The following is a 26,180-nucleotide window of genomic DNA, read 5'->3' on the forward strand; positions in this document are numbered from 1 at the left end:
GTTCATACTGCCAAATCACTAAGCATTTAAAAAGTTCAAAGCAAAAAGCCAACCACAGATTCAGATTAATGCTTTTTAGATTCAACAGATTCAACTGCAGTTTTTAATACTCTAGCCTTTTTGCTTCCCCCAAATAAGTAGACACAAGTCTTTCACATGGCAGCAGGCAGGACCCTTGAACTTTCATTTAAATATAATTCAAATCATCTCCAAGTTCCATACCCTTACGTCCAGTTTATTATAACAAGGGATTTACAAGAAAAAATTGCTGATTGTCTTGCTTTAAAAAAAAACCAAACAAAACAAAACCAGAATCAGACATAAAGACCAAACACACAGACAAGGGATTACTAAAATAATATTTTCTCATTTTTCATCATAAAGTAATAAACCTGCTTAGAAGCTTTGATCACTGAAACTCTAACAGCATAACAGCATTTAACAAGTAGCCAAAACACAAATATCCAGCTGGTGTCACAGAAATTTTACTACAAATGGGCAGCTGGGTGCAATATGCTGTATTTCACTCAGAGGACTCATTCAGAAGGACACATTAAATAAAAACCAGACACAGCTGTCCAGTGACAGCTCCTGGGAAGTAAACTATCTTTAAAAACTATGATTTAGTGTAACCTTTTTGTTCCATTTGTCATTTAAGTTGAATCACTCAATATGAAATAGGACCAGAACACACCAACAGCAGTTTCTAATACAAGTTCTTCTCTATTTTGTAACTAGGCACAGGATGCACTCAGCTCCCACACTCAGACTGTGACCAGCTTCTCTTTGCCTTATTGGAAATATGGGACTGGCCCTAGCAAAATTTCTTAAACTGCAGGGACAGCAATTTTGAAATATATTTGACCATAACTTTTTACTGGAAAGAAGGTAAATGGATTGCTGAAAGATAGCATACCAAGGCAAAATTAGTTTAATGAAAGAATAAATTCACATTTCGGCCGCTCCCTTCTCCCTACTGCTAAAGAAAGAAAGAAAAAAAAACCACAAAAAACCTACTGATTGCCACCTTAGAATCCAGCATAAGAAGCCATCAAACAAGCAAACAATTATCTTCAGAAATTATGCCAGCTGTCTACATGATCTCAGTTCCAATACTGAAGAGGACTGGGAAGCCCGTGTATTACCAGGAGACAGCTGGAAGAGGAGGTGGCTGGGGAAAGATGAAGAGTAGCAACTTACGAGGCAAATAATGAAGTTGCAACCAGAATTGTGTTGTGGCGTATCTTTAAAGCAGCTGCCACAGCACACAAAGCAGTCCAGCCCTAGCAGTTTAACTGGTGACAGCTGTGGTGGGCAGGGCACTCACTCTTCTGCAGATTCCTGAAGGATAACAGAGCTATCACCACTGCTGTTACAAGTGCTTGGTTCACTACTTTTTTCAAAATGCACCGGCCAACAGCTGGCTGACTCAAAAGGCCAAAAAAAAAAAAAAAAAAAAAAATTCACCCTCTTTTTTGTCCCAAAAGAGGCATAAATTTATATTCACATGACTTAATACACCACTGGAAAGCAGTCAAGTATGTGAGTCATAAATAGAGTCCTGCAAATGCTTATGACACTTTTGTTTCAAGACATCCAAGAGAATCAAGTAAGCACTTGCTGAACAGGATCTGAACAGAATTCAATCTGTCAAATACATTTCTGTATGCCAGTTATCAGAGTTGGCTGTTTTTTACATCAACCAGGACTACGTTTTTTTTAAGAACTAGCCAAAGCTTTCAAAAGAAAAGCAGTTAGCACTACTGGCTTTCCTAAACAGCAATCATCTCCACTAAAATCCTCTGAATTCCAGACGACACTAAAAGCCAGGCACTAGGTAAGTATCTTCTGCCTTGGCAAGCAGTGTTTCAACTTAACATCAGACTAGCAAGTACAAGTTGGTCACGTTTTAATAAAAAACCAATACTTACAATAAGAGAATGTTACTAAAAAAAAAAGTGCACAATGAATACTACTTTATGAACAGTTAAAACTGCATCCACTGTAAACAAAGTTATTTGAAAGGCAGGCTACAATTCACCGATCAGTGAAACGTAGTTTACTCTTCATGGAATCACTCCTCAGTCAAAATGCAAGGACAGCAGTAGCTTATAGATCCAAGCACCCCTCTGTTTGCAGGAAAGGCCTCAGAAGTTAACACAGACTCTGAGCTTCTCTCTCAGAAAGCATTCTCCTCACCACAAATTCAGTGCTATCCAGCCTTGATCAGAGATGACAACTGCCGGAGTTTTCAGGGTAAGATGCCCAAACCCCATACTCTCATCCACTGAGGTGAACAAAGATCTGGATGCATAGAACTTCTCAAAATCATTGCTGCTTTTGCAAGATGTTCTCTCTTTAAACATCCATATTTTTAGAGTCAATAGTCTCCAAACTACTGTTACTGTTTATTAAAAATGTAACTGATTAAAACAAAGTAGATGTCTGAGCATATTTTTCCATGCTAACATCTTTTTAAATCATACTTACTTACTCAGAAAAGCACACCAGAAAGACTTCAAGTGCAAAGGGCTCCTTCCACCTCTGGGAAGAGGATTAAAAGCCTAACTCAAAACCCAGCAGTACGCTCAAAACTCAAGCTGTCTGCTGGTTTTAACAGCCAGAGCAACAGATTCACCAATGTAGTTCACTGAATTCATTGTGGTTCACGTCAGCTTCAGTTGAAAATTCCAGGATCCACATAAGGATATGCAAGAAACTCCCCCAGTTTATTTCCTTCCGCATCATAATGGAGCATCCGAAAACAAACATCACAGAAGAAACAAGGATCCTCTGGTGCCAGACTGTCTTTGTTGGTTACCCACCTGCAGGTTACAAAACACAAGTGTTTTCCACGAGTCCAACACATTTGTGACAAACATCTCAACATTTTACTCAAGAGTTGGGGATGGCAGCAACAAACATCAGTAACTATATTATACTGTCCAAGTACTATTTATATTGCGTATCTCCCACCCCAGGCATACAGCTGTTTTCCAAACTCCACACCCACCCAGTGCCAATCCCAGCTGCTCTCTTACACTGCTACACCAGCATTTCCTGAGGAACTCCTCAAACCTGTGTAGCTGGTAGAAAAAAAAAAATTAAAAAATTAAAAGGAATCTTCTGTCTACCCTATGGCCATTAAAGTCATAAAAGATAAATCTGTTTTCCCTTAAGGTAAAAAACGGTGATATAGACCAGACATGTCACTGACCCAAACTACTCTGAGTAATAACCAAATCCATTTACGGGTCTAACAGAAGGGCCTGGATGATGCAGACAAGACAAGGAGAGGATTCCTGCACACTCCAGTAAGCACTGAAGTTAACATGAACACAGCTGCCAGCACCAGGAGGGCCTGCCATTTCACCAAGCAATTAATTTCTGGTAGCACTCAGAGGCCATGACAGCTCAAGGCCTCTAGTGATTAAAGATGCTCTCTCCACAGATTAGAACATGCAGAACAGCCAGCCAAAGCAGCTCTGCCATCCATGGTTTAGCATCTCCCCACTTAAGCTTAATGCTTAATCCTGGTTTTAATTTAATGCATTTACATCACCTCTGGTAATGCCCTCCCCACCCGATCTTTCCCCCATATTGACCCTTTGGCTCCACCTCCCCTTATGGCCAAATGCCTCACAGATTACAGCCACTTGTGAAGGGATCCAAGGGGCTCTGCCAGGAACACTAGGATGGGCTCCAGTCACATGGGGAATTGGTTCTTTGCTTGATTCCAGGGAAGTCTAAGGCCAAACAAGCAAGACAACAAGGACACAGCTGCTGTGTCAAACCGAGGCTGAGAGTGTAAGCTGCCCTGAGGGAAAAAGAGTACAGCTGGTGTTTTTGTAAATAAATCATTCAGACCTATAAAATCAAGGAGCCTAGCCTAACGTAGTTTGTGGAACTCCTTTAGAGAAATTTCTGCTGTGTTCATTGAAAAGCTTTCTCATCTCTAAGTGAACAGCACTAAAGTGTATAAAGAGCACTGAATTCACATTCTGCTCTCTTAACTGCAGAAAATGGTAGAATATGATCATAGAATCATTAGGTTGGAATAGACCTCTGAGATCATCAAGTCCAACCGTTGATGTAATAACCCCATGCCCACTAAAATATGTCTCTAAGTGCCACATCTACAGGTTTTTTTAACACCTCCAGGGACAGTGACTCCATCACTTCCCTGGGCAGCCTGTTTCAATGTTTAACTACTCTTTCAGTAAAGACGTTTTTCCTAATATCCAAGCTAAACCTCCCCTGGTGCAACTTGAGGCCATTTCCTCTTGTCCTCTCTGTGCACCACAAAAAGTTCCTTCAAGTACAGCTGCACAGCACAGAGTTTTCAGGTAGAGGTTAGGAGTTTACCTGTGGAGAAAGCTACATGCCTTTTAAAAATCTCTACATTTTATTATACTAAAATTGGATAGATCCATACTTCCCTCTACTTAAGATGCTGGATTAATGAAAGCTCTGTATGACTTCTGGCAAATGAATTTGAATCACATGTATTGTCACAGGGGAAAAAGGCAGCCTTTTCTCCAAAAGTAAGATTTTCAAAAGTAATTGATCAGGAGTGAAGCTCTATGTATGCAAAAGAACCTCAGCCAAACAACGTCTTCACCATTTCAATTCTCTTGATCATCCTACATCACCATCTCCAAATGAACGCTACCTGCAAGAGGCCTTTTCCTGGGTAGAGAGAGGACAACTGCCTGAAGAGTAAGATATCAGAATAGTTGCATAAAGATTATTCACACACCTTATCAAATACATACAGAGCTTTAATAGTTTAATTATTTTTTTTTTAGTTAGTAGCAGCACCTAGAGAGATTTAATTAAGCAGACAATTTAAAAGGATTGAGAATGTAGTGTACCTGGCTGTATACATTTTGCACACAAAGCATTTTCTGGTACATAACCAGTGTTTCTTGATTAGCAAAGGATAGAGGTTCCTGTCCAGGCAGTCATCATGGTGAATGAGCCTTGAGGAAAATAAATAAATACATAAACCACAATAAAGACTCAACCACACTGGAATTCACCTGAACATAAGCATTGACGATAAGGAATGACTTAAATTCCTGTGTAAACTATGACTAGAATTCCGCTTAGCATTTCTCAACACAGATGAAGATCTGGAGATAGACTGCTAGTTGAAATATCTGTGGATTTTATGGTCAGGAGTAAATGTGTAGTAACCATCTACTTTAGACAGTCTTTTCAAAGCTTTTATCTGCTACATAAACTAACAGACAAAAACATCACCAAGTGAATGATCAGAAGCTCATAATCCTGAGACAATCTACTTGGAACATCTATGCCCTTCTTTGGGTTGTACTCCACTTGGAAGGCACCATTTATTAACAGTGCTTAGGTACATCAGACTTCTGGGAACTGAAAATGATCTATCACCTATTACAGACAATCAGTGCTCTCTCTACCCATTATGCACTGAGCAGAGTATACACAATAGTTCTACTGTTGTGGTTGCCATCTCACAGCCACTGTCACCTCCTCCTCCTCTCCCTTGCCTATTCACCCCAGCCCACTATTCCCACTCTGTTCTCTTTTCAGTTCCTGCCTCTTATCACGAAGTGTAAACTAACAAGTCCAGCTGACTCCAGCCAGAGCCATTAAGACCACTCTGCTCCCTGGTGCTCCAGAATCACTATGTAAATCTGCCACACATTGGCTCTGCATAGAAAAGAGCTTTTCACTGTGTCACTGCCATGACAGTTAGAAAGCAGTCTTTTTATACAGACAAATTATTTTTAAAAAGAAGATCCAAGGGAGATTGCTTCCTTCCTTGCAGAGGTAATAAAATCTTAAATTAGTCCTGCAGAAGGCAGCAGAATAGTCTTAATCTAACAAATAATCAGCATTTAAAGTCTGAAGTCTGTCCACAGAAGGCTTGCTTTCAGCTGCCTATAGACTCCCAAAGAGCTGTAACTTACCTTATATCTGTGATGATAATGATGTGCTCACAGTTCCCTTGGTGGCAGAAAAGGTATGGAAAGCCAATTTTGAGGGACAAATCATTAAATGTGTAGTCTTCCATTTTAACAGACTGAAGATTACTATATCCTCTGTCATGAGATTCTGACCACTCAATAATTGTTCTGAAAACAGAAAGGTCATCAGCATAGCCACGCTATAAACTCTGAATGCACAGAAACGGAGGGCCCTGGGGGACGTGCAGAACTCTTCACTGGGACGCAGCTAAAAAGATGGAAATCAAAACAGCTCACAAGTTTGTAATGATCTATGGTAATTTCACAGCAATACCACAACCCAACAGAACTGTGCACTGTTCTTGTGGAACACCTTCAAATCCCCACCAGGCAGCTTCCCAAGGATTTCTAGTCAGAGTGCACGCTCCTTATGGCACCTGTCCAGGTCAGGTTGTTTGCAGCACAACACTTCTCAAGCATTCCAGTAATTCAAATTACCAGTAGGTGATTTTTGCTCCCTTGCTCCAGAACTTTGTTTTAAACTATTAAAGAGATTTTTTCTGGTTTTGCCAAGGAGAAACACAAAGCTGACAACCGCACAGTTACATTTCCAAAATTTAGCACTGGAAGGACACTGGCCACTGTTGCAATTATTTTTTGGCTTTTCAGCACACTACTACTTACAAGGCATTTCACTTCCACACAGTGACTATGTTCTGTTATGCGCTTCCATGAAGATCATTGCTTCTCACGGACAGAAAGAGAAGGATCAAAATAATTAATTTCTCTGAAGTCACACATCAAGTCCAAACTCACAGCTCTTCCATACCATCCATTTTAACATCCTGATCTCCTAAATCTCAGTAGTGTGTCAGCGAGCTCATACTTCCTTAAAATAAACTGCTATGTATAGTTTAAATTAATATGACTTGTGTTTAACCAGCGTGAGCTATAGTTCCAGACAAAAGATACCCGAGACCCTTGGCAATGTCATCTCAGATTTCTTTTCCCAACAGTCACACAGTCCCCTTGTTCACTTTACCATGAAGGCATTCAGCGTATTTTCAAGGCTTCCACACAGCTGAGCTTGTGGTCTTTCTGACCCATCTGCTGCCTCACAGGCAAGTCTTTTGGTGGTCATGACAACTAGGGAGGGCATTTCAAAAGCTAGTACAGACTGGCACCTGGCACCTTCCACATCAATCCCAACTCAACAGAGCAAAACAGGATTTGCAAGGAAAAAAATGCATTCATCCCCTTTTCAGAAAGGAAGTGAGTGGAAGGAATGAGCAGGGCAAGTAAAGGTAAACTTCTACGTAAAAATCAATTCAACATGAAAAGATAGTATGAAAAGTCCATTTTAGCTTCACACACTAGACATTCCAGTCTTTAAAACACCACAAATCATGACCAAAATGAAAGAAACTTCCTGTCCCTTAAGGTTTTCCTTAGTCAATATCCACAAATACCATACCTGCTCAGATTTCTGCACTCTGGGTATCTTTTATCATTATAAAAGATGCCTTCAAAATAAAAGAAAGCAGATTTGTAGAGATCCTGAGGAAAAAAAAAGAGAGAGAGGGTAAGCCTGCATTACTGTTAGGATAGGTTAAACAACTTAAACAAGAGCATATCAAAACCCAAGCACTTTAGCTATCTAAATTATATTAAGAGACTGCATTCTACAGTCTTTTCTAAGAAAAGCTTTGTACCTGTTTTAGATGCTGATGTGACAACAAGGCTTTATACAATTGCTGGCTACACAGTTGCTCTCCTGATATTATTCTTAAGTCACTAGAAGTTATTTTAGGTTTATCATTTAAGAAAGAAGTAACTGTTTAACTGTGTCATACATAGAATCATAGAATGGTTTGGGTTGGAAGGGACCTTAAAGATCCTCTAGTTCCAATCCCCCTGCCATGGGCAGGGACACCTTCCACCAGACCAGGTTGCTCAAAGCCCCATCCAACCTGGCCTTGGACACTGCCAGGGATGGGGCAGTCACAGCTTCTCTGGGAAACCTCTTCCAATGTCTTAGCACCCTCACAGGAAAGAATTTCTTCCTAATAGCTAACCTACATCTACCCTCGTTGACTTTGAACTCGTTACCCCTTCTTCTACCACTACCCTCCCTGATCAAGAGTCCCTCCCCATCTTTCCTGCAGGCACCCTTTAAGTACTGGAAGGCTGCTGGAAGGTCTCCCTGGAGCTTTCTCTTCTCCAGGCTGAACAACCCCAACTCTCAGCCTGTCCTCATAGGCGAGGTGCTCCAGCCCCCTGATCATCTTTGAGGCCCTCCTCTGGACTGGCTCGAGCAGGTCCATGTCTGTCTTGTGCTGGGGGTTCCAGAGCTGGACACAGTACTGCAGCTGGGGTCTCACCAGAGCAGAGTAGATGGACAGAATCACCTCCCTTGACCTGCTGGGCACACTTCTCTTGATGCAGCCCAGGATGCGATTGGCTTTCTGGTCTGCAAGCGCATATTGCTGGCTCAAATTCAGGTTTTCGTCCACCAGCACCCCAAGTCCTTCTCCCCAGGGCTGTGCACTCCAATCCACTCATTACCCAGCCTGTATCTGTGCTTGGGACTGCCCTGACCCACGTGCAGGACCTTGCACTTGGCCTTGTTGAACTTCATAAGGTTTGCATGGGCCCACCTCTCCAGCCTGTCCAGGTCCCTCTGGATGGCCTCCCTTCCCTCCAGCGTGTCAACCGCACCACACAGCTTGGTGTCGTCGGCAAACTTGCTGAAAGTGCTCGCGATGCTGCTGTCCAAGTCACCGACAAAGATCTTAAACAGCACCGGTCCCAATACCAACCCTTGAGGAATGTCACGTGTCACTGGTCTCCACTTGGACATCGAGCTGTCGACCGTGACTCTTTGAGCATGACCATCCAGCCAGTTCCTCACGCACTGCGTGGTCCGTCTGTGAAATCCATGTCTCTCCAGTTTAGAGACAAGGATGGCGTGTGGGACAGTGTCAAACACCTTACACAAGTCCAGGTAGATGACATCAGTTGCTCTTCCCTTATCCACCAACACTAACTCCATCACAGATGGCCACCAAACTTGTCAGGTGCAATTTGCGCTTGGTGAAGCCATGTTGGCTGTCACCAATCACCTCCTTATTTTCCATGTGCCCCAGCATAGTTTCCAGAAGGATCTGCTCCATGATCTTGCCAGGCACAGAGGTGAGACTGACCGGCCTCTAATTCCCCAGGTCTTCCTTCTTTCCCTTTTTAAATACAGAGGTTATGTTTCCTCTCTTCCAGTCAGCGGGAACTTTGCTGGACTGCCACAGCTTCTCGAAATATGATGGATAGTGGCTCAGCAATCTCATCTGCCAGTTCCCTCAGGACCTGTGGATGTTATCTCATCTAGTCCCATAGACCTGTGCACCTTCAGGTTCCTTAGATGGTCTCAAACCTGATTCTCTCCTACAGTAGGCAGTTCTTCATTCTGCCAGCCCCTGCTTTTGCCTTCTGAGACTCGGGTATTGTGGCTGGAGCACTTGCCAGTGAAGACTGAGGCAAAAAAGTCATTGAGTACTTCAGCCTTCTCCATATCCCAGGTAGCCAGGACTCCCGTTTCCTTCCAGAGAAGGCCCACATATTCCCGTCTTCATTTTGTCACTGACATACCTACAGAAGTTTTTCTTTATATGTAACTTTTAAATACATATTTTAAATATAACTTTTTTACCTTTAAATTGTCCTCATCCAAGTCCTTTGTGGCATATAAGAGGGTGCTGTTTTGATTCGTGCTATAACTCCTTAAAGAATGAGGCCAGATAGCAGTGCGTATTATCAAACTGATCACAACACATGTACAGTGCTTAAGAAATACAAGAAGCAGGAGACAGCCTTCTGCCGTGGGCCTTGAAGCAGGGAGATGCCTCAGATTGAAAACTCACAACAGGGAACCATATTGTTCAGATATTTTATTACATTTTGCTGAAGAAAAATAGCAGCAAAAAAAAAAAAAAATCACCTTTGCAGCAAGCACAATACAGCTAACGCGTAAGTCTATCCTGGGCTGGGGGAAAGGGTCAACTACTTTGCAGAGCATTCATTACTGGAAGTGATGAAGTGAGGCTGAAGGACATAAGACTAAACCCTCTCAAACCACTTCAGACCGAACACTTCTGGACCGACTGCTATTCAGGGAGTCATTCTGCACACGCTGTATAGGCAGCTGTGCACGGCTACAATACATACAAGCCATGCTGAGATACACTGTATACACATACAGTTAACCTGTAAGTTACAGCATACAATTTTTAACATATATTCAATTGCACTTTGAAGAAAAGCAGCGTTTCATGACCTTTCAGCAAAAAACAAAAACAAAAATAAAACCCAAAACCAACCTTATCTGCAATTATACACTGGCATTCAGGTACTGCATAAAGCCTTTTTACTTCCTGTATTTTCTTCAAGTATATAGAAAAATGCAAGGAATCCTTCATTCATGGGCCTTAAGAGCATTTTGATAAAGCATCTCTCCAATATACATCAACACATAGTTTTAGCACAGTGAAGCGGTCCCAGGACCTTTACACCTCTAATTACACTGTGTGCCAGCTCTCAGAGAAGTAAAGGTTCTATTTATTCATCAACAGATGTGTGTGCAGGCAGGCTAGACGGATAATGACTGAGGAAGGTTAACTTCAAGGAGCTTGGCTCCTTTCCACGATTAACATGGTGGCCAGCTCACTCAGTTCTATAACTTGGGAGTTGCTCACTGCTTATGAAGTTACAGAATCCTGATGAACTTTTTACATGTCTGTCAGGAGGCAGCCTATGACCTGCAAGAGCTTAGAGTGGAAAAGAACAAGTGGAAGACAAGAAGTGAATATGAATCACTGTACAGCTGGGTACAGAGGTGTAAGCAGACTAAAGAAGAATCAAATGGGAAAACTGTGGACAATGAGGCACTCTGGATCCCCAGACCAGTCTTATGTGTCTTTATCAAGAGAGGATGAATGCCCGTTTGTGCCTGAGGGTCTCTTTGAGCTATTAACTCTAAGGTGCCAAAAGACAGGAAATGCAGACACTGGGGCCAGATATGGGACACACAACCGGAGATGACCTGCACAAAGGCACAGCAGTAGGAACGTGTTTTACATTTAGACAACTTGTTTCAGCTCTGTTATTGTCACCATCACTGGCTCTCCAACCTCAAAATATAAGTACTGTCATGCTCTGGCAACTCCTTACCACCTTTTGTGGGTCACAGCAGTTCTGAGTTAGCCACTCCTTTAAAGCTGCTCCAAACTTTAGAAGCAGCTGTCATAGTAAACAGAAGGCCAAGGGAGCCACTGTTATAAACTTCTCAGTAATTTGAGTCAGGTCTTTCCTGATTAATGCTGACCAGAGGTATGACTCAGACATTCCTTCCTCACAGATCTTGCATTAACCTTCAGTTTGCAAGGAGGTATGTCCTATTATGTTTCTCCAGGGAATCCCAACAGCAGTAGTAATCACATAAAAGATCCAGGATACTTACTAAAAGTATCTATAGCTGTGGAATAAAATACTTCAATATTGCCCAGTTTTCTTAAACATCCTCCTGACGTTGGTTTGACTAAGGTGTTTGTTTACAAAAAACCCAAACCAAGCCAAAAAAGGCACCGAACAGAACAGAATATTTCAGTTGGTAGGGACCTACAACAACCATCTAGTCCAACTGCCTGACCAATTCAGGACTGATCAAAAGTTAAAGCCTATTATTGAGGGCATTGTCCAAACAACTCTTAAACACTGACAGCTATGGGGCATCAACCACCTCTCTAAGGAAGCCTGTTGCAGTGCTTGACCACCCTCTCAGTAAAGAAATACTCCATAATGTCCCGTCTAAACCTCCCCAGTGCAGCTTTGAGCCATTCCCACACATGCTGTTGCCAGATCCCAGGGAGAAGAGATCAGCACCTCCCTCTCCACCTCACTCTCCACTTCCCCTCCTCAGGAAGCTGTAGAGACCAATGCTGTCACGCCTCAGCCTCGTTTTCTCCAAACTAGACAAACCCAAAGTCCTCAGCCGCTGCTCACAGGACATGTCTTCCAGCCCTTTCACAAGTTTTGTTGCCTCCTCTGGATGCATTCAAGGACCTTCACATCCTTCTTATGTCGTGGGGCCCAGCACTGCACTCACTACTTGAGGTGAGGCCACACCAGCACCGAATCCAGCAGATCAATCCCCTCTGTTCACCAGCTGGTCATGCTGTGTTTGATGCACCCCAGGATGTGGTTTGCCCTCCTGGCTGCCAGGGCACACTGCTGACTCCGCCAGCACCCTGAGATCCTTGTCTCCAGGGCTGCTTTCCAGCCACTCCTCTCCCAGTTTAGACTTGTGCCCAGCATTACTCCATCCTAGGTGTGGAATCCAGCAGTTGGACGTGTTAAATTTCTCAGAACTGCAGAATGTTAGGGGTTGGAAAGGACCTCGAAAGATCATCTAGTCCAACCCGCCTGCCAGAGGAGGACCATTAATCATTGCCCAATGAAGAAAAAGCAAGAATAAAATCACAAACCCCAAAAATAGCAAGGATGAAAGAGAAGTTAAGCCTATATACACCAATAAAATCCAAAAAGTCTCTCTTACTCTCTCTGCATCAGCTGACAAGCTACACTTATTTACTCAATGAAGGACAGCAGCATCCTTTCACTCAGCCTGGGTACTCAAATTGCACTTCAAGACAAGTGAAAGCTGGCATCAACAGCTACTTAGTTACACAGCCTCTTTCCTGCAGACCCTCAGAGCACCATTCTGATTTAAATCAGTCTCTAAGATCCTTAAATTAGTCAGAAGTTATTTGCTTTATTTGGAAAAGCTAACACACTTCTGGCAGATCATGGTGCCACTTACTTCCCAGACCAAAAGGAAGAAAATTCTACCCCACTGATGGCTGGTCACCTGTCTGCTGAAGCAGCAGGTGATTTTACTGTGAAGACCTACCACACACTGAGCCTATACTTCAATGCAAGTTGTAAATTAACAATCATGATTGAGCAAAACAAACAAATGGAATGAATGCACATCACTCGTTAACAACTTCTGCTGGAAGGCTAGGCATGGTAGTATGCACTTATCTTGGGGAAATTACTGATGTGAGCAAGCCTAATCTCAACCTTGTTAAGGCCATGACAGTCTCACATGACTCCTCTGCACACCCAGAGGAGAGCCTCAGAGCCTCTCTGGTTTCAGAACTAACCAGCTAGTGTTTTACCAGACAGCGGTACAAAGACTCTTCCATTTACTTTACATGAACAAAGAGACTAATATGTGGCATGTCTTTTGGTCTCCTTAAACAAGAATGTGACTTTTGACTATTATGTATACAAATATATAATCTGCTCTGTTTTTTCTCAGATTGCTTATCATACATTATTTGATTTAGTACATTATGTTGATAATATATTATATTATTAATATGTAATACTGGCAGAACAGCTGGACCCCAAGCTGATAATCAGTGGAACAAAGCCTGTTGCAGGTCAACAACTAGCAGAGTATGCCAGGGTCAATACAGTGTCCGGTTCTGCTTAACATCTTCATTAATGACATAGATGATGCAGCAGAGTGCACCCTCATCAAGTTTGCTCCTAAAAAAAAAACGGGGAGGAGCAGCTGATATACCAGATGATCACGCTGCCAGCCAGAGGGACCTCGACAGGCTGGAGAAGTGGGCCAACCGGAACTTCATGAAGTCCAACAAGGAGAAGTGCACCAGTACATGCTGAGGGCCTCTCCGCTGGAAAGCAGCTTGGCAGAAAAGGACTTTGGGGTCCTGGTGGATACCAAGTTGACCATAAGCCAGCAATGTGCCCTTGCAACAAAGAAGGGAAATGGGATCCTGTGCTGCTTCAGACAAAGGATTGCCAGCAGGCTGAGGGAAGGGAACCTTCCCCTCTACTCAGCACTGGTGAGGCCACACCTGGCGTCCTGTGTCCAGTTCTGAGCTCCTCAGTACAAGAGAGACGTGGACATACTGGAGACAGAGTCCCACAAGGGCCATGAAGATTAAAAGACTGGAGCATCTCTCCTATGAGGAGAGGCTGAGGGAGCTCAGACTGTTCAGCCTGGAGAACAGAAGGTTCAGGAGGGATCTTATTAATGAGTACCTCTATGGAGTGTGCAAAGAGGACAGAGCCAGGCTCTTTTAAGTGGTGCCCAGTGACAGGACAAGAAGTAATGGGCACAAAGTGAAACACTGAAGGTCCCCTGAGCATCAGGAAACACTTGTCATTGTGAGGGTGACCAAGCACTGGCACAGGTTGCCCACAGAGGTTGTGGAATTACCATCCTTGGAGATACCCAAAAGCCATCTGGACATGGTCCTGGACAACTGGCTGTAGATGGCCTTGCTTGAGCAGGGGGGTTGGACCAGAGGACCTCCAGAGGTCCCTTCCAACCTCAACTGTTCTGCGATACGATATACATTCTACGTGACAGAATTTATGACCAAAATGATGCAATTTCAGTATTTTCAATTAGGGTACTTCTTTATTGACCCCTTTTGCACATCCAGAGAACACCTGACAATTGTGGAACAGGAGAACAATCTTCATTCCTACTTTTGATCAGCATCCAGTTGCAAACACCAAAGCATGTAAGTTCCAAGGGGGTGGGCTACATTTAGCTTTCCATTACCTCCAGTGTTTTGGCATATAGCTCAAAGTAAAGTCAGTCCACAGGGATACATCTATGCAAGAACACACTGTTAGTGTTACTACCCTCCAGTGGTAGCGCTACTGATGTTTCCCTTAACATCACACGAAACAGGTCTGGCTTGGTAATGCCATTAGGAAGCATTTCCTTGCAGTGCAAGCCACAGGCAGAACCAATGCAGCTGAATTCAGTGCTGAAGAAAAAACAAAAAAAAACAGAACTCTGCCTCCCTGTATGTTTTCAAAGCTCCTACACATGTAGAGGGTTCCACATAGGTTTTACCTTGCTGATGTGCTCTGGTGCTTGATCTGGCTGACTGCTGAACTCGCCACCTATCTGGAGGTCACTGACGCAGGAAATCGAGTCTCTCAGCTCAGTGAGCTTCTGGCTGCCCAGGACAAGGACTGTCTGATAGGGTTTGTGATCTTTATGCTACGAAGAAAACAGCACACAAGCTTCATATAAAAATCACTTGTCAGCATCAGTACTGCTCTTCAGTTGACAGCTTGAGGTCATTAATGGCAGCATATGGCACATCACCTTTCTGTACAAGATTTTAAACAGCTTCTTGGCTTGCCTTAGCCTCTCCTAAGGCTGCCATTTATTAGTTTTATTCAGAAACTCAAAAGTCACATTCCCCACTGGAAAGTGCAGGATTGACAGGAAGTCTGAGCACACTTATCCCAAATCCAGAAAGACTACTTCAGTTTTCATGCATTTAGCAATAGATTTTGAGCTTCCTGTGAAATCAATTAACTGCTAAGTAATTACTGTACATTTTTTCTTCTGTAAACTACTAACAGAATGAAAGCCAAATTCTGAAAAAACCTTAAGCAGTTACCACAGCTGAAGGGTTTACCATGCTTCCTCAGTGGACTCACTGATTATAATTGCTTGGCAAAGCAAGACATTACCTGAGCAGGAGAAAATACAGAACAGATTTTAGTACAAACCTTCTGAAATATGACAGGATAGAAGATGTTCAGGGTCAAGAGTAGCTCTCCCTCCTCAACTAGATCTTCTGGATTGTCTGGCCTCTTTCCAAGTGCATGTGACTCCTGGAAAAATAAATATACATATATACATATTATATTGGGAACCACTTATATATCATAGCCCCTGGATAAAAGTCTGAGTAACTCATTTTTGATTGCGTAGCCTTGTGAATTGTTAATAGCCTACCTCCTCCAAGATGGGAAGGTGAGAAACTGCTGTAATTACTAATTTCAACCATTTTCCTTCATTCCTCAGCTCTGGAGATGCTGAGGTGCTTTCAGCAACTACGAGACAGCTAGCTACTCCTTGCCTACTCAGGAGGCCCTGCATAAAGGAATTAACGTCTGCTGCCACTCTGCCCTCATGCAACCCAGCTGCTACCAACTTCCATCACTCCATGCTTTGAAATGTGCTTTGAACGCTTTCACCCTCAACTTGACAAAGACTGACCTAGGACCTAGCCACAGGATGAAGTATATGAAAATAAAAATTAGTTCAACAGTTCCTCTTATTAGGGAAGCTTGACATAGCTGGAGGTCTCAGTTTCTCCAAAACCAAAATACAGCACTGTCCTTGCCACACTACTATGTTTTCAGAAAGGAAGTGAAAGCATTTCCACAATTCCATCCTACTTTGTGTTTAAGACATAGCCTAGCTAGAGGAACAAGGGAGGGCACTTTTCTGTGGCAGTTTCCTCCTTTTACAACAAATTAAGAGAGAATACTTACTGCAGAAACACTTCCCACCAGCATGAAGTGTTCTTCAGATTTAACAACAGGAGCCGGTACTGCTGTGAGATTTCGGTTCAGAGATACTTGTGCTCTATCCCTTGCATCTCCCTTCTTCATGTGACACATTCCAAACTCACATTTCTTATTGCTCTCATCCTGTTCTAGGACCAATCAGCCCCGACACATAAACCACAGCTTGCTTAAAGCATGCAGTAGCTGACCATGTGCTCATTCTTCAAAAACAGAAATAAGACACCATTCACCAAAACCCTTTATGAAGATTTCTATTGCAAGTATTTTCTCAGAGATTGCCTAGGCTAAAAGCCCAACAGACTTGTTGCATCTCAGCTGATATATGATGTTTACATCATGTGCCTCGGCCTCTGGACAGTAGAAACAAGATGACTCATGACAGACCAGGAAACCTTAAGGGGAAAAAATGTTTAATAGTCACAAGTGAGGCTCCTCCCTCACTACACTTCTGCCCTAATCTTTACAGTAGTTCACGGCTTGCTTGTTCAAGAGCTTAAGTTTTCCTATTTAGGACTTTAATGGTTGTAAAGAAATATTTTAAAAAGAGGTACGAAGCATAGTTAAAGGAATTCCAAGATGGCTTTTGAGGGGCTGATCATTGCACTCCTGGTTCCTGACAGCTCAGAATGGCTGAGAAACTTGAGATACAAAGCTCAGAATTAGGAACTTACTGCCACCATGCCCCTACTGTCTTCCTCTTTCAGCCCTGCAGAAACTGGTTCACAATCATGTACACACCAAAGCTCAGATTCCAACATAGACTCCAGGAGCAAAAACATTATGTATTTTGTCCAGCTCTACGATAAGTTCACATGATGGTCAGTACACTGGAACCCCTACACAATGCTTTAGTAGCAATCAAATAAAAGCAGTCATACAGTGGCAATGAGCGGGAGTTCCTCCTTACTACATTCAGTACTAGCAAATTGTAAGAGCACAGTTCCTGTCTTATCTTTCTACAAAATATCTTTATCTTAATCGTTACCTGCAAACTCGTACCTGCAAACATTTACAGTGTACAGAGATTCAAAGTGACGAAAAAGAAAAGCAAACAGAAGTTGGATTTTGGATGTGCTGAACTGCCTATCTTGAGATCCTATGAGATGACAGGGAACTTACCATCTCATAGGCAAGAGTTTCTTGTCTGCAAGCCCGATCCACAATAATTGTTTCTTCTCTCCTCTCTAATGCCTTCTTTCTAATGCTGAAGGGCAAGAACACAGGACGAAATTTAATTCAACAACTTCCATACAGAATTTCTATGTGTATCTTTAAACAACATCAGCTATTACAGTGCAGGTTTCAAAGAGCAGGGTTTCTAGCTGTCTTTGACAGCTACTAGCTGACAGACTAACTTACAATACTCTTGTCTCCCGATTCCTTTAAAAACTGGTGGTACACAAGCTGGCTTGTGGATTTCAGCTTGTGTTTTTCTTCCCCCTTATGTGCAAATTACAGGTTGTTTGTAGGCAGTTTTACACTTATGACAAAAAAAACCCAGCAAAATGTTGTCTGAAGAGGCTCTCCTAGAAAGAACACTTTGCTATCTGTTAGGAAGCTGTTGCAACTATCCCTCCTACTTCAGAGAAATATCATTCATGTTCAAGCAAAGAAACAAGAAAGGAACCACAAATATTCTCAACCTCATGACAGAGACACTTTAAAAAAAAAAAAAAATTAATTGCAATTTGTAGAAGAAAGAATACCACATATAGAATATCTACAAAAATACATGTATTTATCCATTGCATCAACACCAAATCCTTCTTAACTTCTGGGACAAGCTATTTACCCTCCAGACTTTCCTGAAAGTTTCCAGTAACAATCAGACTTAACACTGATCACAACCTTAGCACATTTCTTTACGTTAGTACTACGCAAACTGAAACTCAAGTAAGGCAAAGGCCTGAACTGGCCAAGTATGAGTTCGAAGTTCACTAACTGATAGAAGCTTAACACAGATTGCTCAACCTCTGCAATGCACCAGTAGCATCAATGAATTCTATATAGAGCGGGTTCGGATAAAGAGGTATCTGGCTGAAACTTCAGTACTTACACTTTGTCTGTCAAAATGTGACTGTGGGTTACTAGAGGTAAGCGCTGCAGATCTACTTCACAAGGGTCTGGAGAAACCTCCCACATGTCAATATGAGAAGTCCCTGCACGCTCCAAATTTAGGCACTAGCTCAGAAACCTAAGTTCTTCCAGTAAGAAGGATGGCATATTCTATATATCTTAATAAAAATTTCCTAAGTAACATTCAAGCAAAAGGCTCATACCAATTATCCTATCATAGGCTGGTGTTTCTGCCCTTAGAGTATTTCTGGACACAGCTTCAGAAAGTATACCATTGCCTGGAAAGCCAACAAGCAGCACATCCTTTTGTGCTTGTTTTCCACCCCATCCCACATCAGCGTACTGTGAGTGTACCACCATAACGACATACCGAAGAGTTAGCAGACTGCTATCTTCAGGAATAACATCTGGATCCTTTTCTTTATCAGAAGATATTAACATATCAATGCTAGGGCAATAAAGAAAATAACTATTATACATTTTTTCACACTTACTTCATAACAAAAATCAATTAAGCTATTCTTAAAAGGAACAAACACAGCAAAATGTGAATAAATGAGATAGAGCTTGTATAGCCTAAGCCACGGCAAATGGGCAGCATCATTATTAAGGCAAAGAACTAGAAGATAAAGAGTCCTGGAGTTTATACCCGGCTTTCACAGAGATCAGGTCATTTTTATCTTTATTTTCTATTCTGCCTAATGGAGCATAACTGCCTAAAGAAGTTTATCAAGCCCCATTCAAAATGCGTGCAGATTTTCTGACGATATATGGCAAAATAGATTCAGCCAAAAGGAATCATCAGCCTCAACCTGTATGGTAAAGGTAACACTCCCTCTCACGTACAAACATGGGCAAGCCACCACGTTTACATGAGCCGTCACTGCTGTATTAAGGCATTAATTTATGCCACGTTTCTTCCAGTAGGAATAAGACAACACTCTTGCCAGAAGTGACAGATCCACTCTTCCTTGTATACACCTCTTTCCATTCTGAGACCCTTTTCACTCCCACTATTCTTGTGTTTGCACAGAATCCAAAATATAGCTAACAACAGTTTTTTATTGTAGAGCAAATCACTGCAGGATGTGGGAAGGAAAAGTAGAGCTGCTTTTGGCTGCAACAATGATTTAAACCGATCAGACAAAGGTTAGGTTTTCATAACACAAACAAGAATAGAATTTCTCATAAACATACCTCAAAAAAAGTGGGATACCATATCTGCTCCCCCTGCCACAGTTTTATAACATAAGATTCCCCCACACTGTTCCACAAACAGACCAAATGATCCATCTGAAGGCTTCAGATTAGACACTGTAATAGTATCAATTACCTATTTAGATACATACAGAATAATGATGGCTCAAAGACAGTAATAATTTTGTATTAATCACCAAAGAACTTTATCAAACTTAAGAATAGTCTGAGAAAATATTATTTAAAACAGAGAAGCATCAATCACTTTGAATCAAGACTTAATCTCTTTTGTCTCTCTACTGTTTCCAGACTATATAAAGACAGGGCTTATACCACTGCCTAAATCCATGTGCAGTTTGAATTCCAGCATTTCCAGATGCAAATCCATCTCTTTATGGGACAAATCAACTATCGGTGATGTGTCGTGGTCAAGACGGACAAAGCGACAAGACAACAAATCTTTTTGAAAGCCTGGTAGCGCAAAAGCCTTTATTGCTCTCTTTCTCTGTTCATTTATACTCTCTTTCCCCTTAGCTTTCCCAGATGTGTCTCTTTCTAATTGGTTCAGAATTGTTAGGCAATCTTATCTTTTGTTATTTGCACAGTTCATTATAACTCAGCTCTTCTGCCAAAAGGACATGTACGCCTTGTCTTACAGTCGACACTTTCTCAGGACTTGCTTATCTTGCAGCTGCAGCTCTTCTTGCTCCTTTTTGTTCTCTCACAGGTAGACTGGAATCCTCTCAAGGTCAAAGTCGTCCTGTTCAGTGGCCTCAGTCCAGCTGAGATCCCTCACAGTGAAGTCCAGGAATGATCTTTGGAGCATATCATTTATCCTCGATATAAATTCTGATTTGATTATACTATTTTTCATTCTAATCTTATAATGTTCCCCATGTCAACAATACTAAGCTAGGTAATACTATCACTGCAGTAATGAATAAGCCTTTAGAGCAGAACTGCATGGGAATAGACAGTAATTGAGAAATAGAAGTCTGGAATCAACTGGCATCAGCTGACAATAAGCAAAAGTGAGAGACAAAACTTTGGTTGTGGGTAGATGGCCTAGTTCTGATGACAACATAAAGTCACTCTGTATTGAAGATAATTCAAATTCACTGTGTTTAGTTAGTTTCTTACCATGCAGCAGTACACAACGAGTTTTAACCTCCCTGTTTTACAGATTTCATCCCAAACAGAAAATAGTTCTCTTTAAATTATTGAGATAAGGAAATTCCTTCAGAAGCACTATTTTGAAAGAAACTACGCAGCAATTAGTTACAAGATCTTGGAAATACAATCAACTTTACCCTTAGATTTTCACTTGAGGAAGTGGAGGCAGAGACAACTGAACGAGTCCTGTATCAAGTGCAGACTGAACCACTGCTGAGGAATAGTAATTTAACTAACATAAAGGAGGGGAACAGTGCTTTGGAGAACATAGAGCAAGCCTTAGCCTTTTAGATGGGGCTGTTGTCCATTCAGCAGAGATTAGTGTTGTGAAGAGCCCACCTACTGAAGCAATGTATAGCCCCCGATAGGCAGAGTCGCTCACAACTGACCCTTCTGTGGAATCGACAACCCACCAGCTTGACTGCACATGGACTAGTGACTTCATTCCCCAAAAAGCCCCAAGTCACTTGAAGATCGGCCATTTTGAAAAAATTACTGTGTATTTTCTTCTTTAAACACCACACGTTACCTGTACAATCTGAAAACATCTATTACCTATCCTATTGTGAAGTTTCACCTGTATCAAAGGTGACAGTTTCCCATTTCCCTTCTATGTATACATACGATGTCAGAACTCTACCAACAATATTTGTGCTTTCCTTCCCTCTCACAGCTCTAGGCCAGGGATCTCTGGCTGTGGTATCCATACCATGCCCACTGATCGATGCCTGCAGAAAAAAACCCTAACATTCCCCAGAAGACAGCATTCTGTCCAAGCAGACACCATGTAAAATAGCTGGCACATAAGCTGCTTCCCCTTTTTCCTTGTAAGGACAGAAAGGTAGCTACCACAAAGAGAAACTGCCACTGAATCCCTTACAAGTTCTGTGGACCTCTGGAAGCCCAGATTCTGCCATTTCTCACTCCTGGAGAGCCAGAAACCCTTTTCTAAAGGAATGTTACACACAGAGCACTTTTTTCAGTATTTTGAATCAGTCTAATAATTCATTACCTATCTCATTATATCACATACACTGAAGCCTTGAAAGGCTTTGCTGTATGGCCTTTCACACAGGCCACGCTGGAGTTTGTCCTGGGTAACTCTACTGCAGCCAGGAGAAACACATCACTAATATTTGATCCATGGTCCTGAGGAAATCAGACTTTACAAGTGGAAGGTATATGCTAATCCCTCCAGAAATAAAGGCTAAGTAGTCAGTGTCATACACCTAACAGACAAAAGTGTAGGCAATACAAAGTTTGCACTGGGCACTCTCACTCCTGACAGCTGCAAGCATGGGATTCCACCGTGTTCCCACACAGAATATTCCCTGCACACATGACAAATACACTCTGTGCACTCAGTTATGGTAGAGGGGAAAACACTGGTCGTACTGTTCAATGGATACTGAGGTGAACTATAGGACAGTGACAAGGAACAACAGTTGAAGGTCTCACTTGAAAAAATTTGGAAATTTGAACATGGAAATGGACTATCAGTAAAGCCTTTAATCACCATGACTTTACTTTTCTCAGAGTGTTCTGGCAGCACAATGAGCTTTCTCAGTTTCAGAAATTAGCAGATGCTTTAAGCATTTTGCCTGATGTTTTTGTAGTAAGCAGATACAGTGTTTATATTACTCTTTATATTGCACACATTTTAAGGCCAGTACTTTCATCGCCCTTGAGACACTAATACTACACAGACGTTAAATACTAATACGTTAAGACACTAATACTAGCCTAATACAGCTTTATAACACATCCCTAGAGATATTTACAACTACCCCTTCTAATAAAACAAGAAGGTGAATTAGGGATGAAGTGGAAAAAGGTACCTGTAAGCCTCACCTCCCTTGACCTACCTAAAATCCACATTGATTTGAGCCTTAACCTGCCCTACATGTACAAACAAATCACTCAGAAGGCAAAATGGTATAACATAACTTAGCATCTCCAACATTAAAGCACTTCAATTGCTCAAACACCAATAATGAATCCCAAAGTAAACCTCTTTGCTCACAAACTGCTAAAGCATTTGAACAAAACTTAAAACTTTAACTTCCTGATACTTTGGTTATTTAAGAGAACTACTGATGGAATCTCCTAGCTAAGGACACCATTTTACACCTGTTTAAAATCTGACGAAAACCCAGGCAACCTCTATAATGATTGTCTGCATAGAACTTGAGCAGTATGCAAAGCATTCTTACTGAGTCAAATTCAAGCGAGTGAAGATGGAATTATTTTTTTCCTGCATTGTTTCCAAGAATATATTAAAGGAAGAAAACAGAAGAAATAAAAAAATCATCCGCACTACACGGAGATGCACAAAGTGTTAAAAAGCATTTAAACATTATACCATTTTTCCTCACCAGAAGACTCTGAACTGTCAAGAACACTTACTTGTCAACATACACTATGTCACTATATTCTAAAAAAGAGATTTAACTATGGATATTGAAAAACTTCATCCTGAGTCTATGAAAGATTCTCTTAACCTATTACTATTTTAAAAATAGACACAGGAGGAGTATCCACATCTTCCCATTTCTTTCCGACCCAAAGAAAGCCTCTTTAAGTTGCCAGAAGTTCCTCTAAAAGCAGTTCACAGTCAGAAAAAACTGTGTTTATATCCAGGATGCGTTCGTTTCAGCACTTAGAAAACTGTATTTACGCCAACAATAAACGTGACCCCAAGACACCACAGAACAGATCTTGGTGCAGTCCAGTGTTTTCATCTCTTCTCAAGGAAGGAGTACAAACAGCTCAGAGCAGGCAAGTGAAAGTGATCAGAGATAGCGATTTGAGGTTGACCAATGTTAAGGAGAGACTCAAGAGGCTAGGACTATTTAATTTAAAAGCAAAAGCACATGGAGATTAGGGATTGGGATTTCCAGCCTGCACAGGGGAAAGGTCATACCAGGATGTGCAGGTTTATCTTCATTCTCCTGCAAAGCCAACAAGCAGCTGCCAGATGATCTGTTCTCTCCTCGCAGACTGCCTGTTCTTTTTTTCCTTCCCAAACCTTTGCACTACACAGCACCACTTTCCACAGTACACTCAGCAGCAAACAGAGGACTGCCCTGTAACACCTCAAACACAGACAGCAGGTGAAATGTAGCAGTCAGACCGAAAAAAGCAGAACAGAAGAAAAAGCAGAACAAATGAGCGAAAAATAAACAAAGCATAGAAAATCTGCTTGGAATTCCAGTGAAAATAGGAATAGGCAGGCTTAAGCAACAGGGTGACTGCAGAGAACAAGCCACGGCCTAAGAGCAATCAGAGACTACATCTGCACTGGGAAAGCTTACAGAATAATTCCTACAGTTGCTGCCACACCAGAATACATGAACTGTTTTTAATACTGACATCAGCCTCTATTTTAACTAAGCCTAGTAATGGTAAATATTATCCTATGGATATGACATATGATACACTATGACAGCTGAAGTAAAGCACTGTTTTAGTTAAGTGAGCATCAGAAAAAGTGAGAATGCCTGGCAAATTTCTTCTCTGTTGGCAAGGTATAATTCAGTGTTGATTTCCTCCTGATTAAGAATGCCCGCAAAAGTCTTGACTCTGAATGGTTTACTGAGCTCTCACCATTACACACAGCACTGATGCAGATATATTTTGGCTCAGACACTGAACTCTGTGCTCCTAGGCTCCTATTCCTATTCTCTGTGTGTTCCTTGCCTTTTACTAAAGCAACACATGTTCCTACCTTCCTCCTTTCTCTGAAGCACCATCATCATTTAAACATACAATAATCATCAAGTGAACTTTGTCCAGTTAATGACTTTATCTCAAATAACATTGCTAATGTTGGTTTTGCTGTCATGTTACCTCTGTAATTTGAGGTATAACTCCGAAAACATTGTTTTTATAAGCATCTAGCGTGCAGGGCACTGAAGGAAAAACCACGAAGAAGAGCTCAATACACAGCGCAATTCTAGCTACATTTATCATATTATGACTTCTGCATCACTTCTGAGACTATGTTCATTCTATTCAGTGCACGAAAGTGAACAACCGTCACCTTGCCTTTGAAATAGCTCGTAAATACATCTGTGCCTTTGAGGAAGCAGTATCTGAAGGACAGACCTTGACATACAGACAGCAACAGAAATCTAGCATGTCTTCCTTACTGATGATCTACAGACCACCAACTGTGATGCTCTCTGCAGCAACTACTGCCTAAAATCAGGCCTTTTCTACAGGTGAGAAATGATTCTCACTATTCAGACCTGAAAGCCTTCCAGCTTTAGCATGTTAGATCCTGCTGCTTCAACCCTTAAATGGTCCTCCTCTTCTTTCAACACTTGTTTGCGATTCACTGGTCCACAAACACAAGTGAAGTTACAAGTGCAAAACGAGAGAACACTTTTTCTTTCCCAGCCCTAGCGCCATGTAGGCTGCACTACCCTACACACAAAGAAGCGCTTGCACAGCTTTGACTTCACCACCAGCCCGGACAGAAAGAGTTAGTAGAGAAGCTAAGCTCAACAGTTCATGAACGACACCAATTACCAGAACTCATCTAAATGATGTTAACACAAACTGATGCCTGGCTCTCTTTCTCCATATAACATATGACTTTAATTTTGCAACTAGGGCCTCCTAAAACAATGCGCACATTCGGATACCTTAAGTTTTACCTAATACATAATATGTTGCTAAGTATTTACTTAAGTAACTTGTTAAGTGCTGAACTGTTCGCTCATGAATTCAAGGCCATAACGTAAAGCTTCTGCCAGTGGACCATACCCTCTAGAAAAACGATGTTCTCCTTCTCCACTGCGTATTTACGCGCGAGACAAAAACCCCATGTGGCACAGACCCGGAAAAGACTGTTCAGAAATGGTTTTGCTCGGGCACCTCCCGCCTCTTTCGAGGAACCGGTGCAGCGCCTAAGCGACAGCACCTACCACCGCCGGCCCGGGACGGCCTCCCCTGCATCAGCACCGAAGGAGGCCGAAAGCTTCCCACTAGGACTGGAGCCGCAAATCCCCGCCTGGAGAAAGCCGATGGTTTCAGCCCTTCCTTGGGCTGAGCAGCTCCGGCAGCAGCCCCGACTCTCGGCGGGCCACCTCCCCGCCTCCCCGCCCGCCGCCGGCCCCGCGGCCACCTGCACACGGCCCGCAGCTCTGCCGCCGTCTCCTCCGCGCAGCCCAGCTCCGCCGCTACGGCCGCGTCCGCCTCGGCCGCCGCCTCCGCCGCCAGCGAGAGGTCGGGCGGCCCCAGCTGCCGCCGCCAGCAGCGGCCGAAGGCGCCCACGCGGAAGGCGCGAGTGTACAGCTCCGCCGCCTCGTAGTCGGGCGCAGCCCCCGCCGCCTCGACCGCCGCCAT

The 26,180-nt window shown here is 42.4% G+C and overlaps 1 protein-coding gene across 1 annotated transcript; it reads right to left on the reverse strand.

The window, feature by feature from the left end:
• Positions 1–214: 214 nt before the first annotated feature.
• Positions 215–26,180, reverse strand: SNAPC3 (small nuclear RNA activating complex polypeptide 3). The gene is made up of 9 exons (XM_086479550.1): positions 25,960–26,180; positions 18,829–18,906; positions 17,502–17,586; positions 15,576–15,680; positions 14,905–15,054; positions 7,426–7,508; positions 5,955–6,119; positions 4,875–4,982; positions 215–2,825 (listed from the first exon to the last, which is right to left on the reverse strand). The coding sequence occupies exons 1-9, from the start codon at positions 26,178–26,180 to the stop codon at positions 2,678–2,680; spliced, it is 1,143 nt and encodes a 380-aa protein (XP_086335676.1). The 3' UTR covers positions 215–2,677.

Source organism: Leptosomus discolor, chromosome Z (assembly GCF_034619465.1).
Source record: "Leptosomus discolor isolate bLepDis1 chromosome Z, bLepDis1.hap2, whole genome shotgun sequence".
Classification (NCBI taxonomy): Eukaryota; Metazoa; Chordata; class Aves; order Leptosomiformes; family Leptosomidae; genus Leptosomus; species Leptosomus discolor.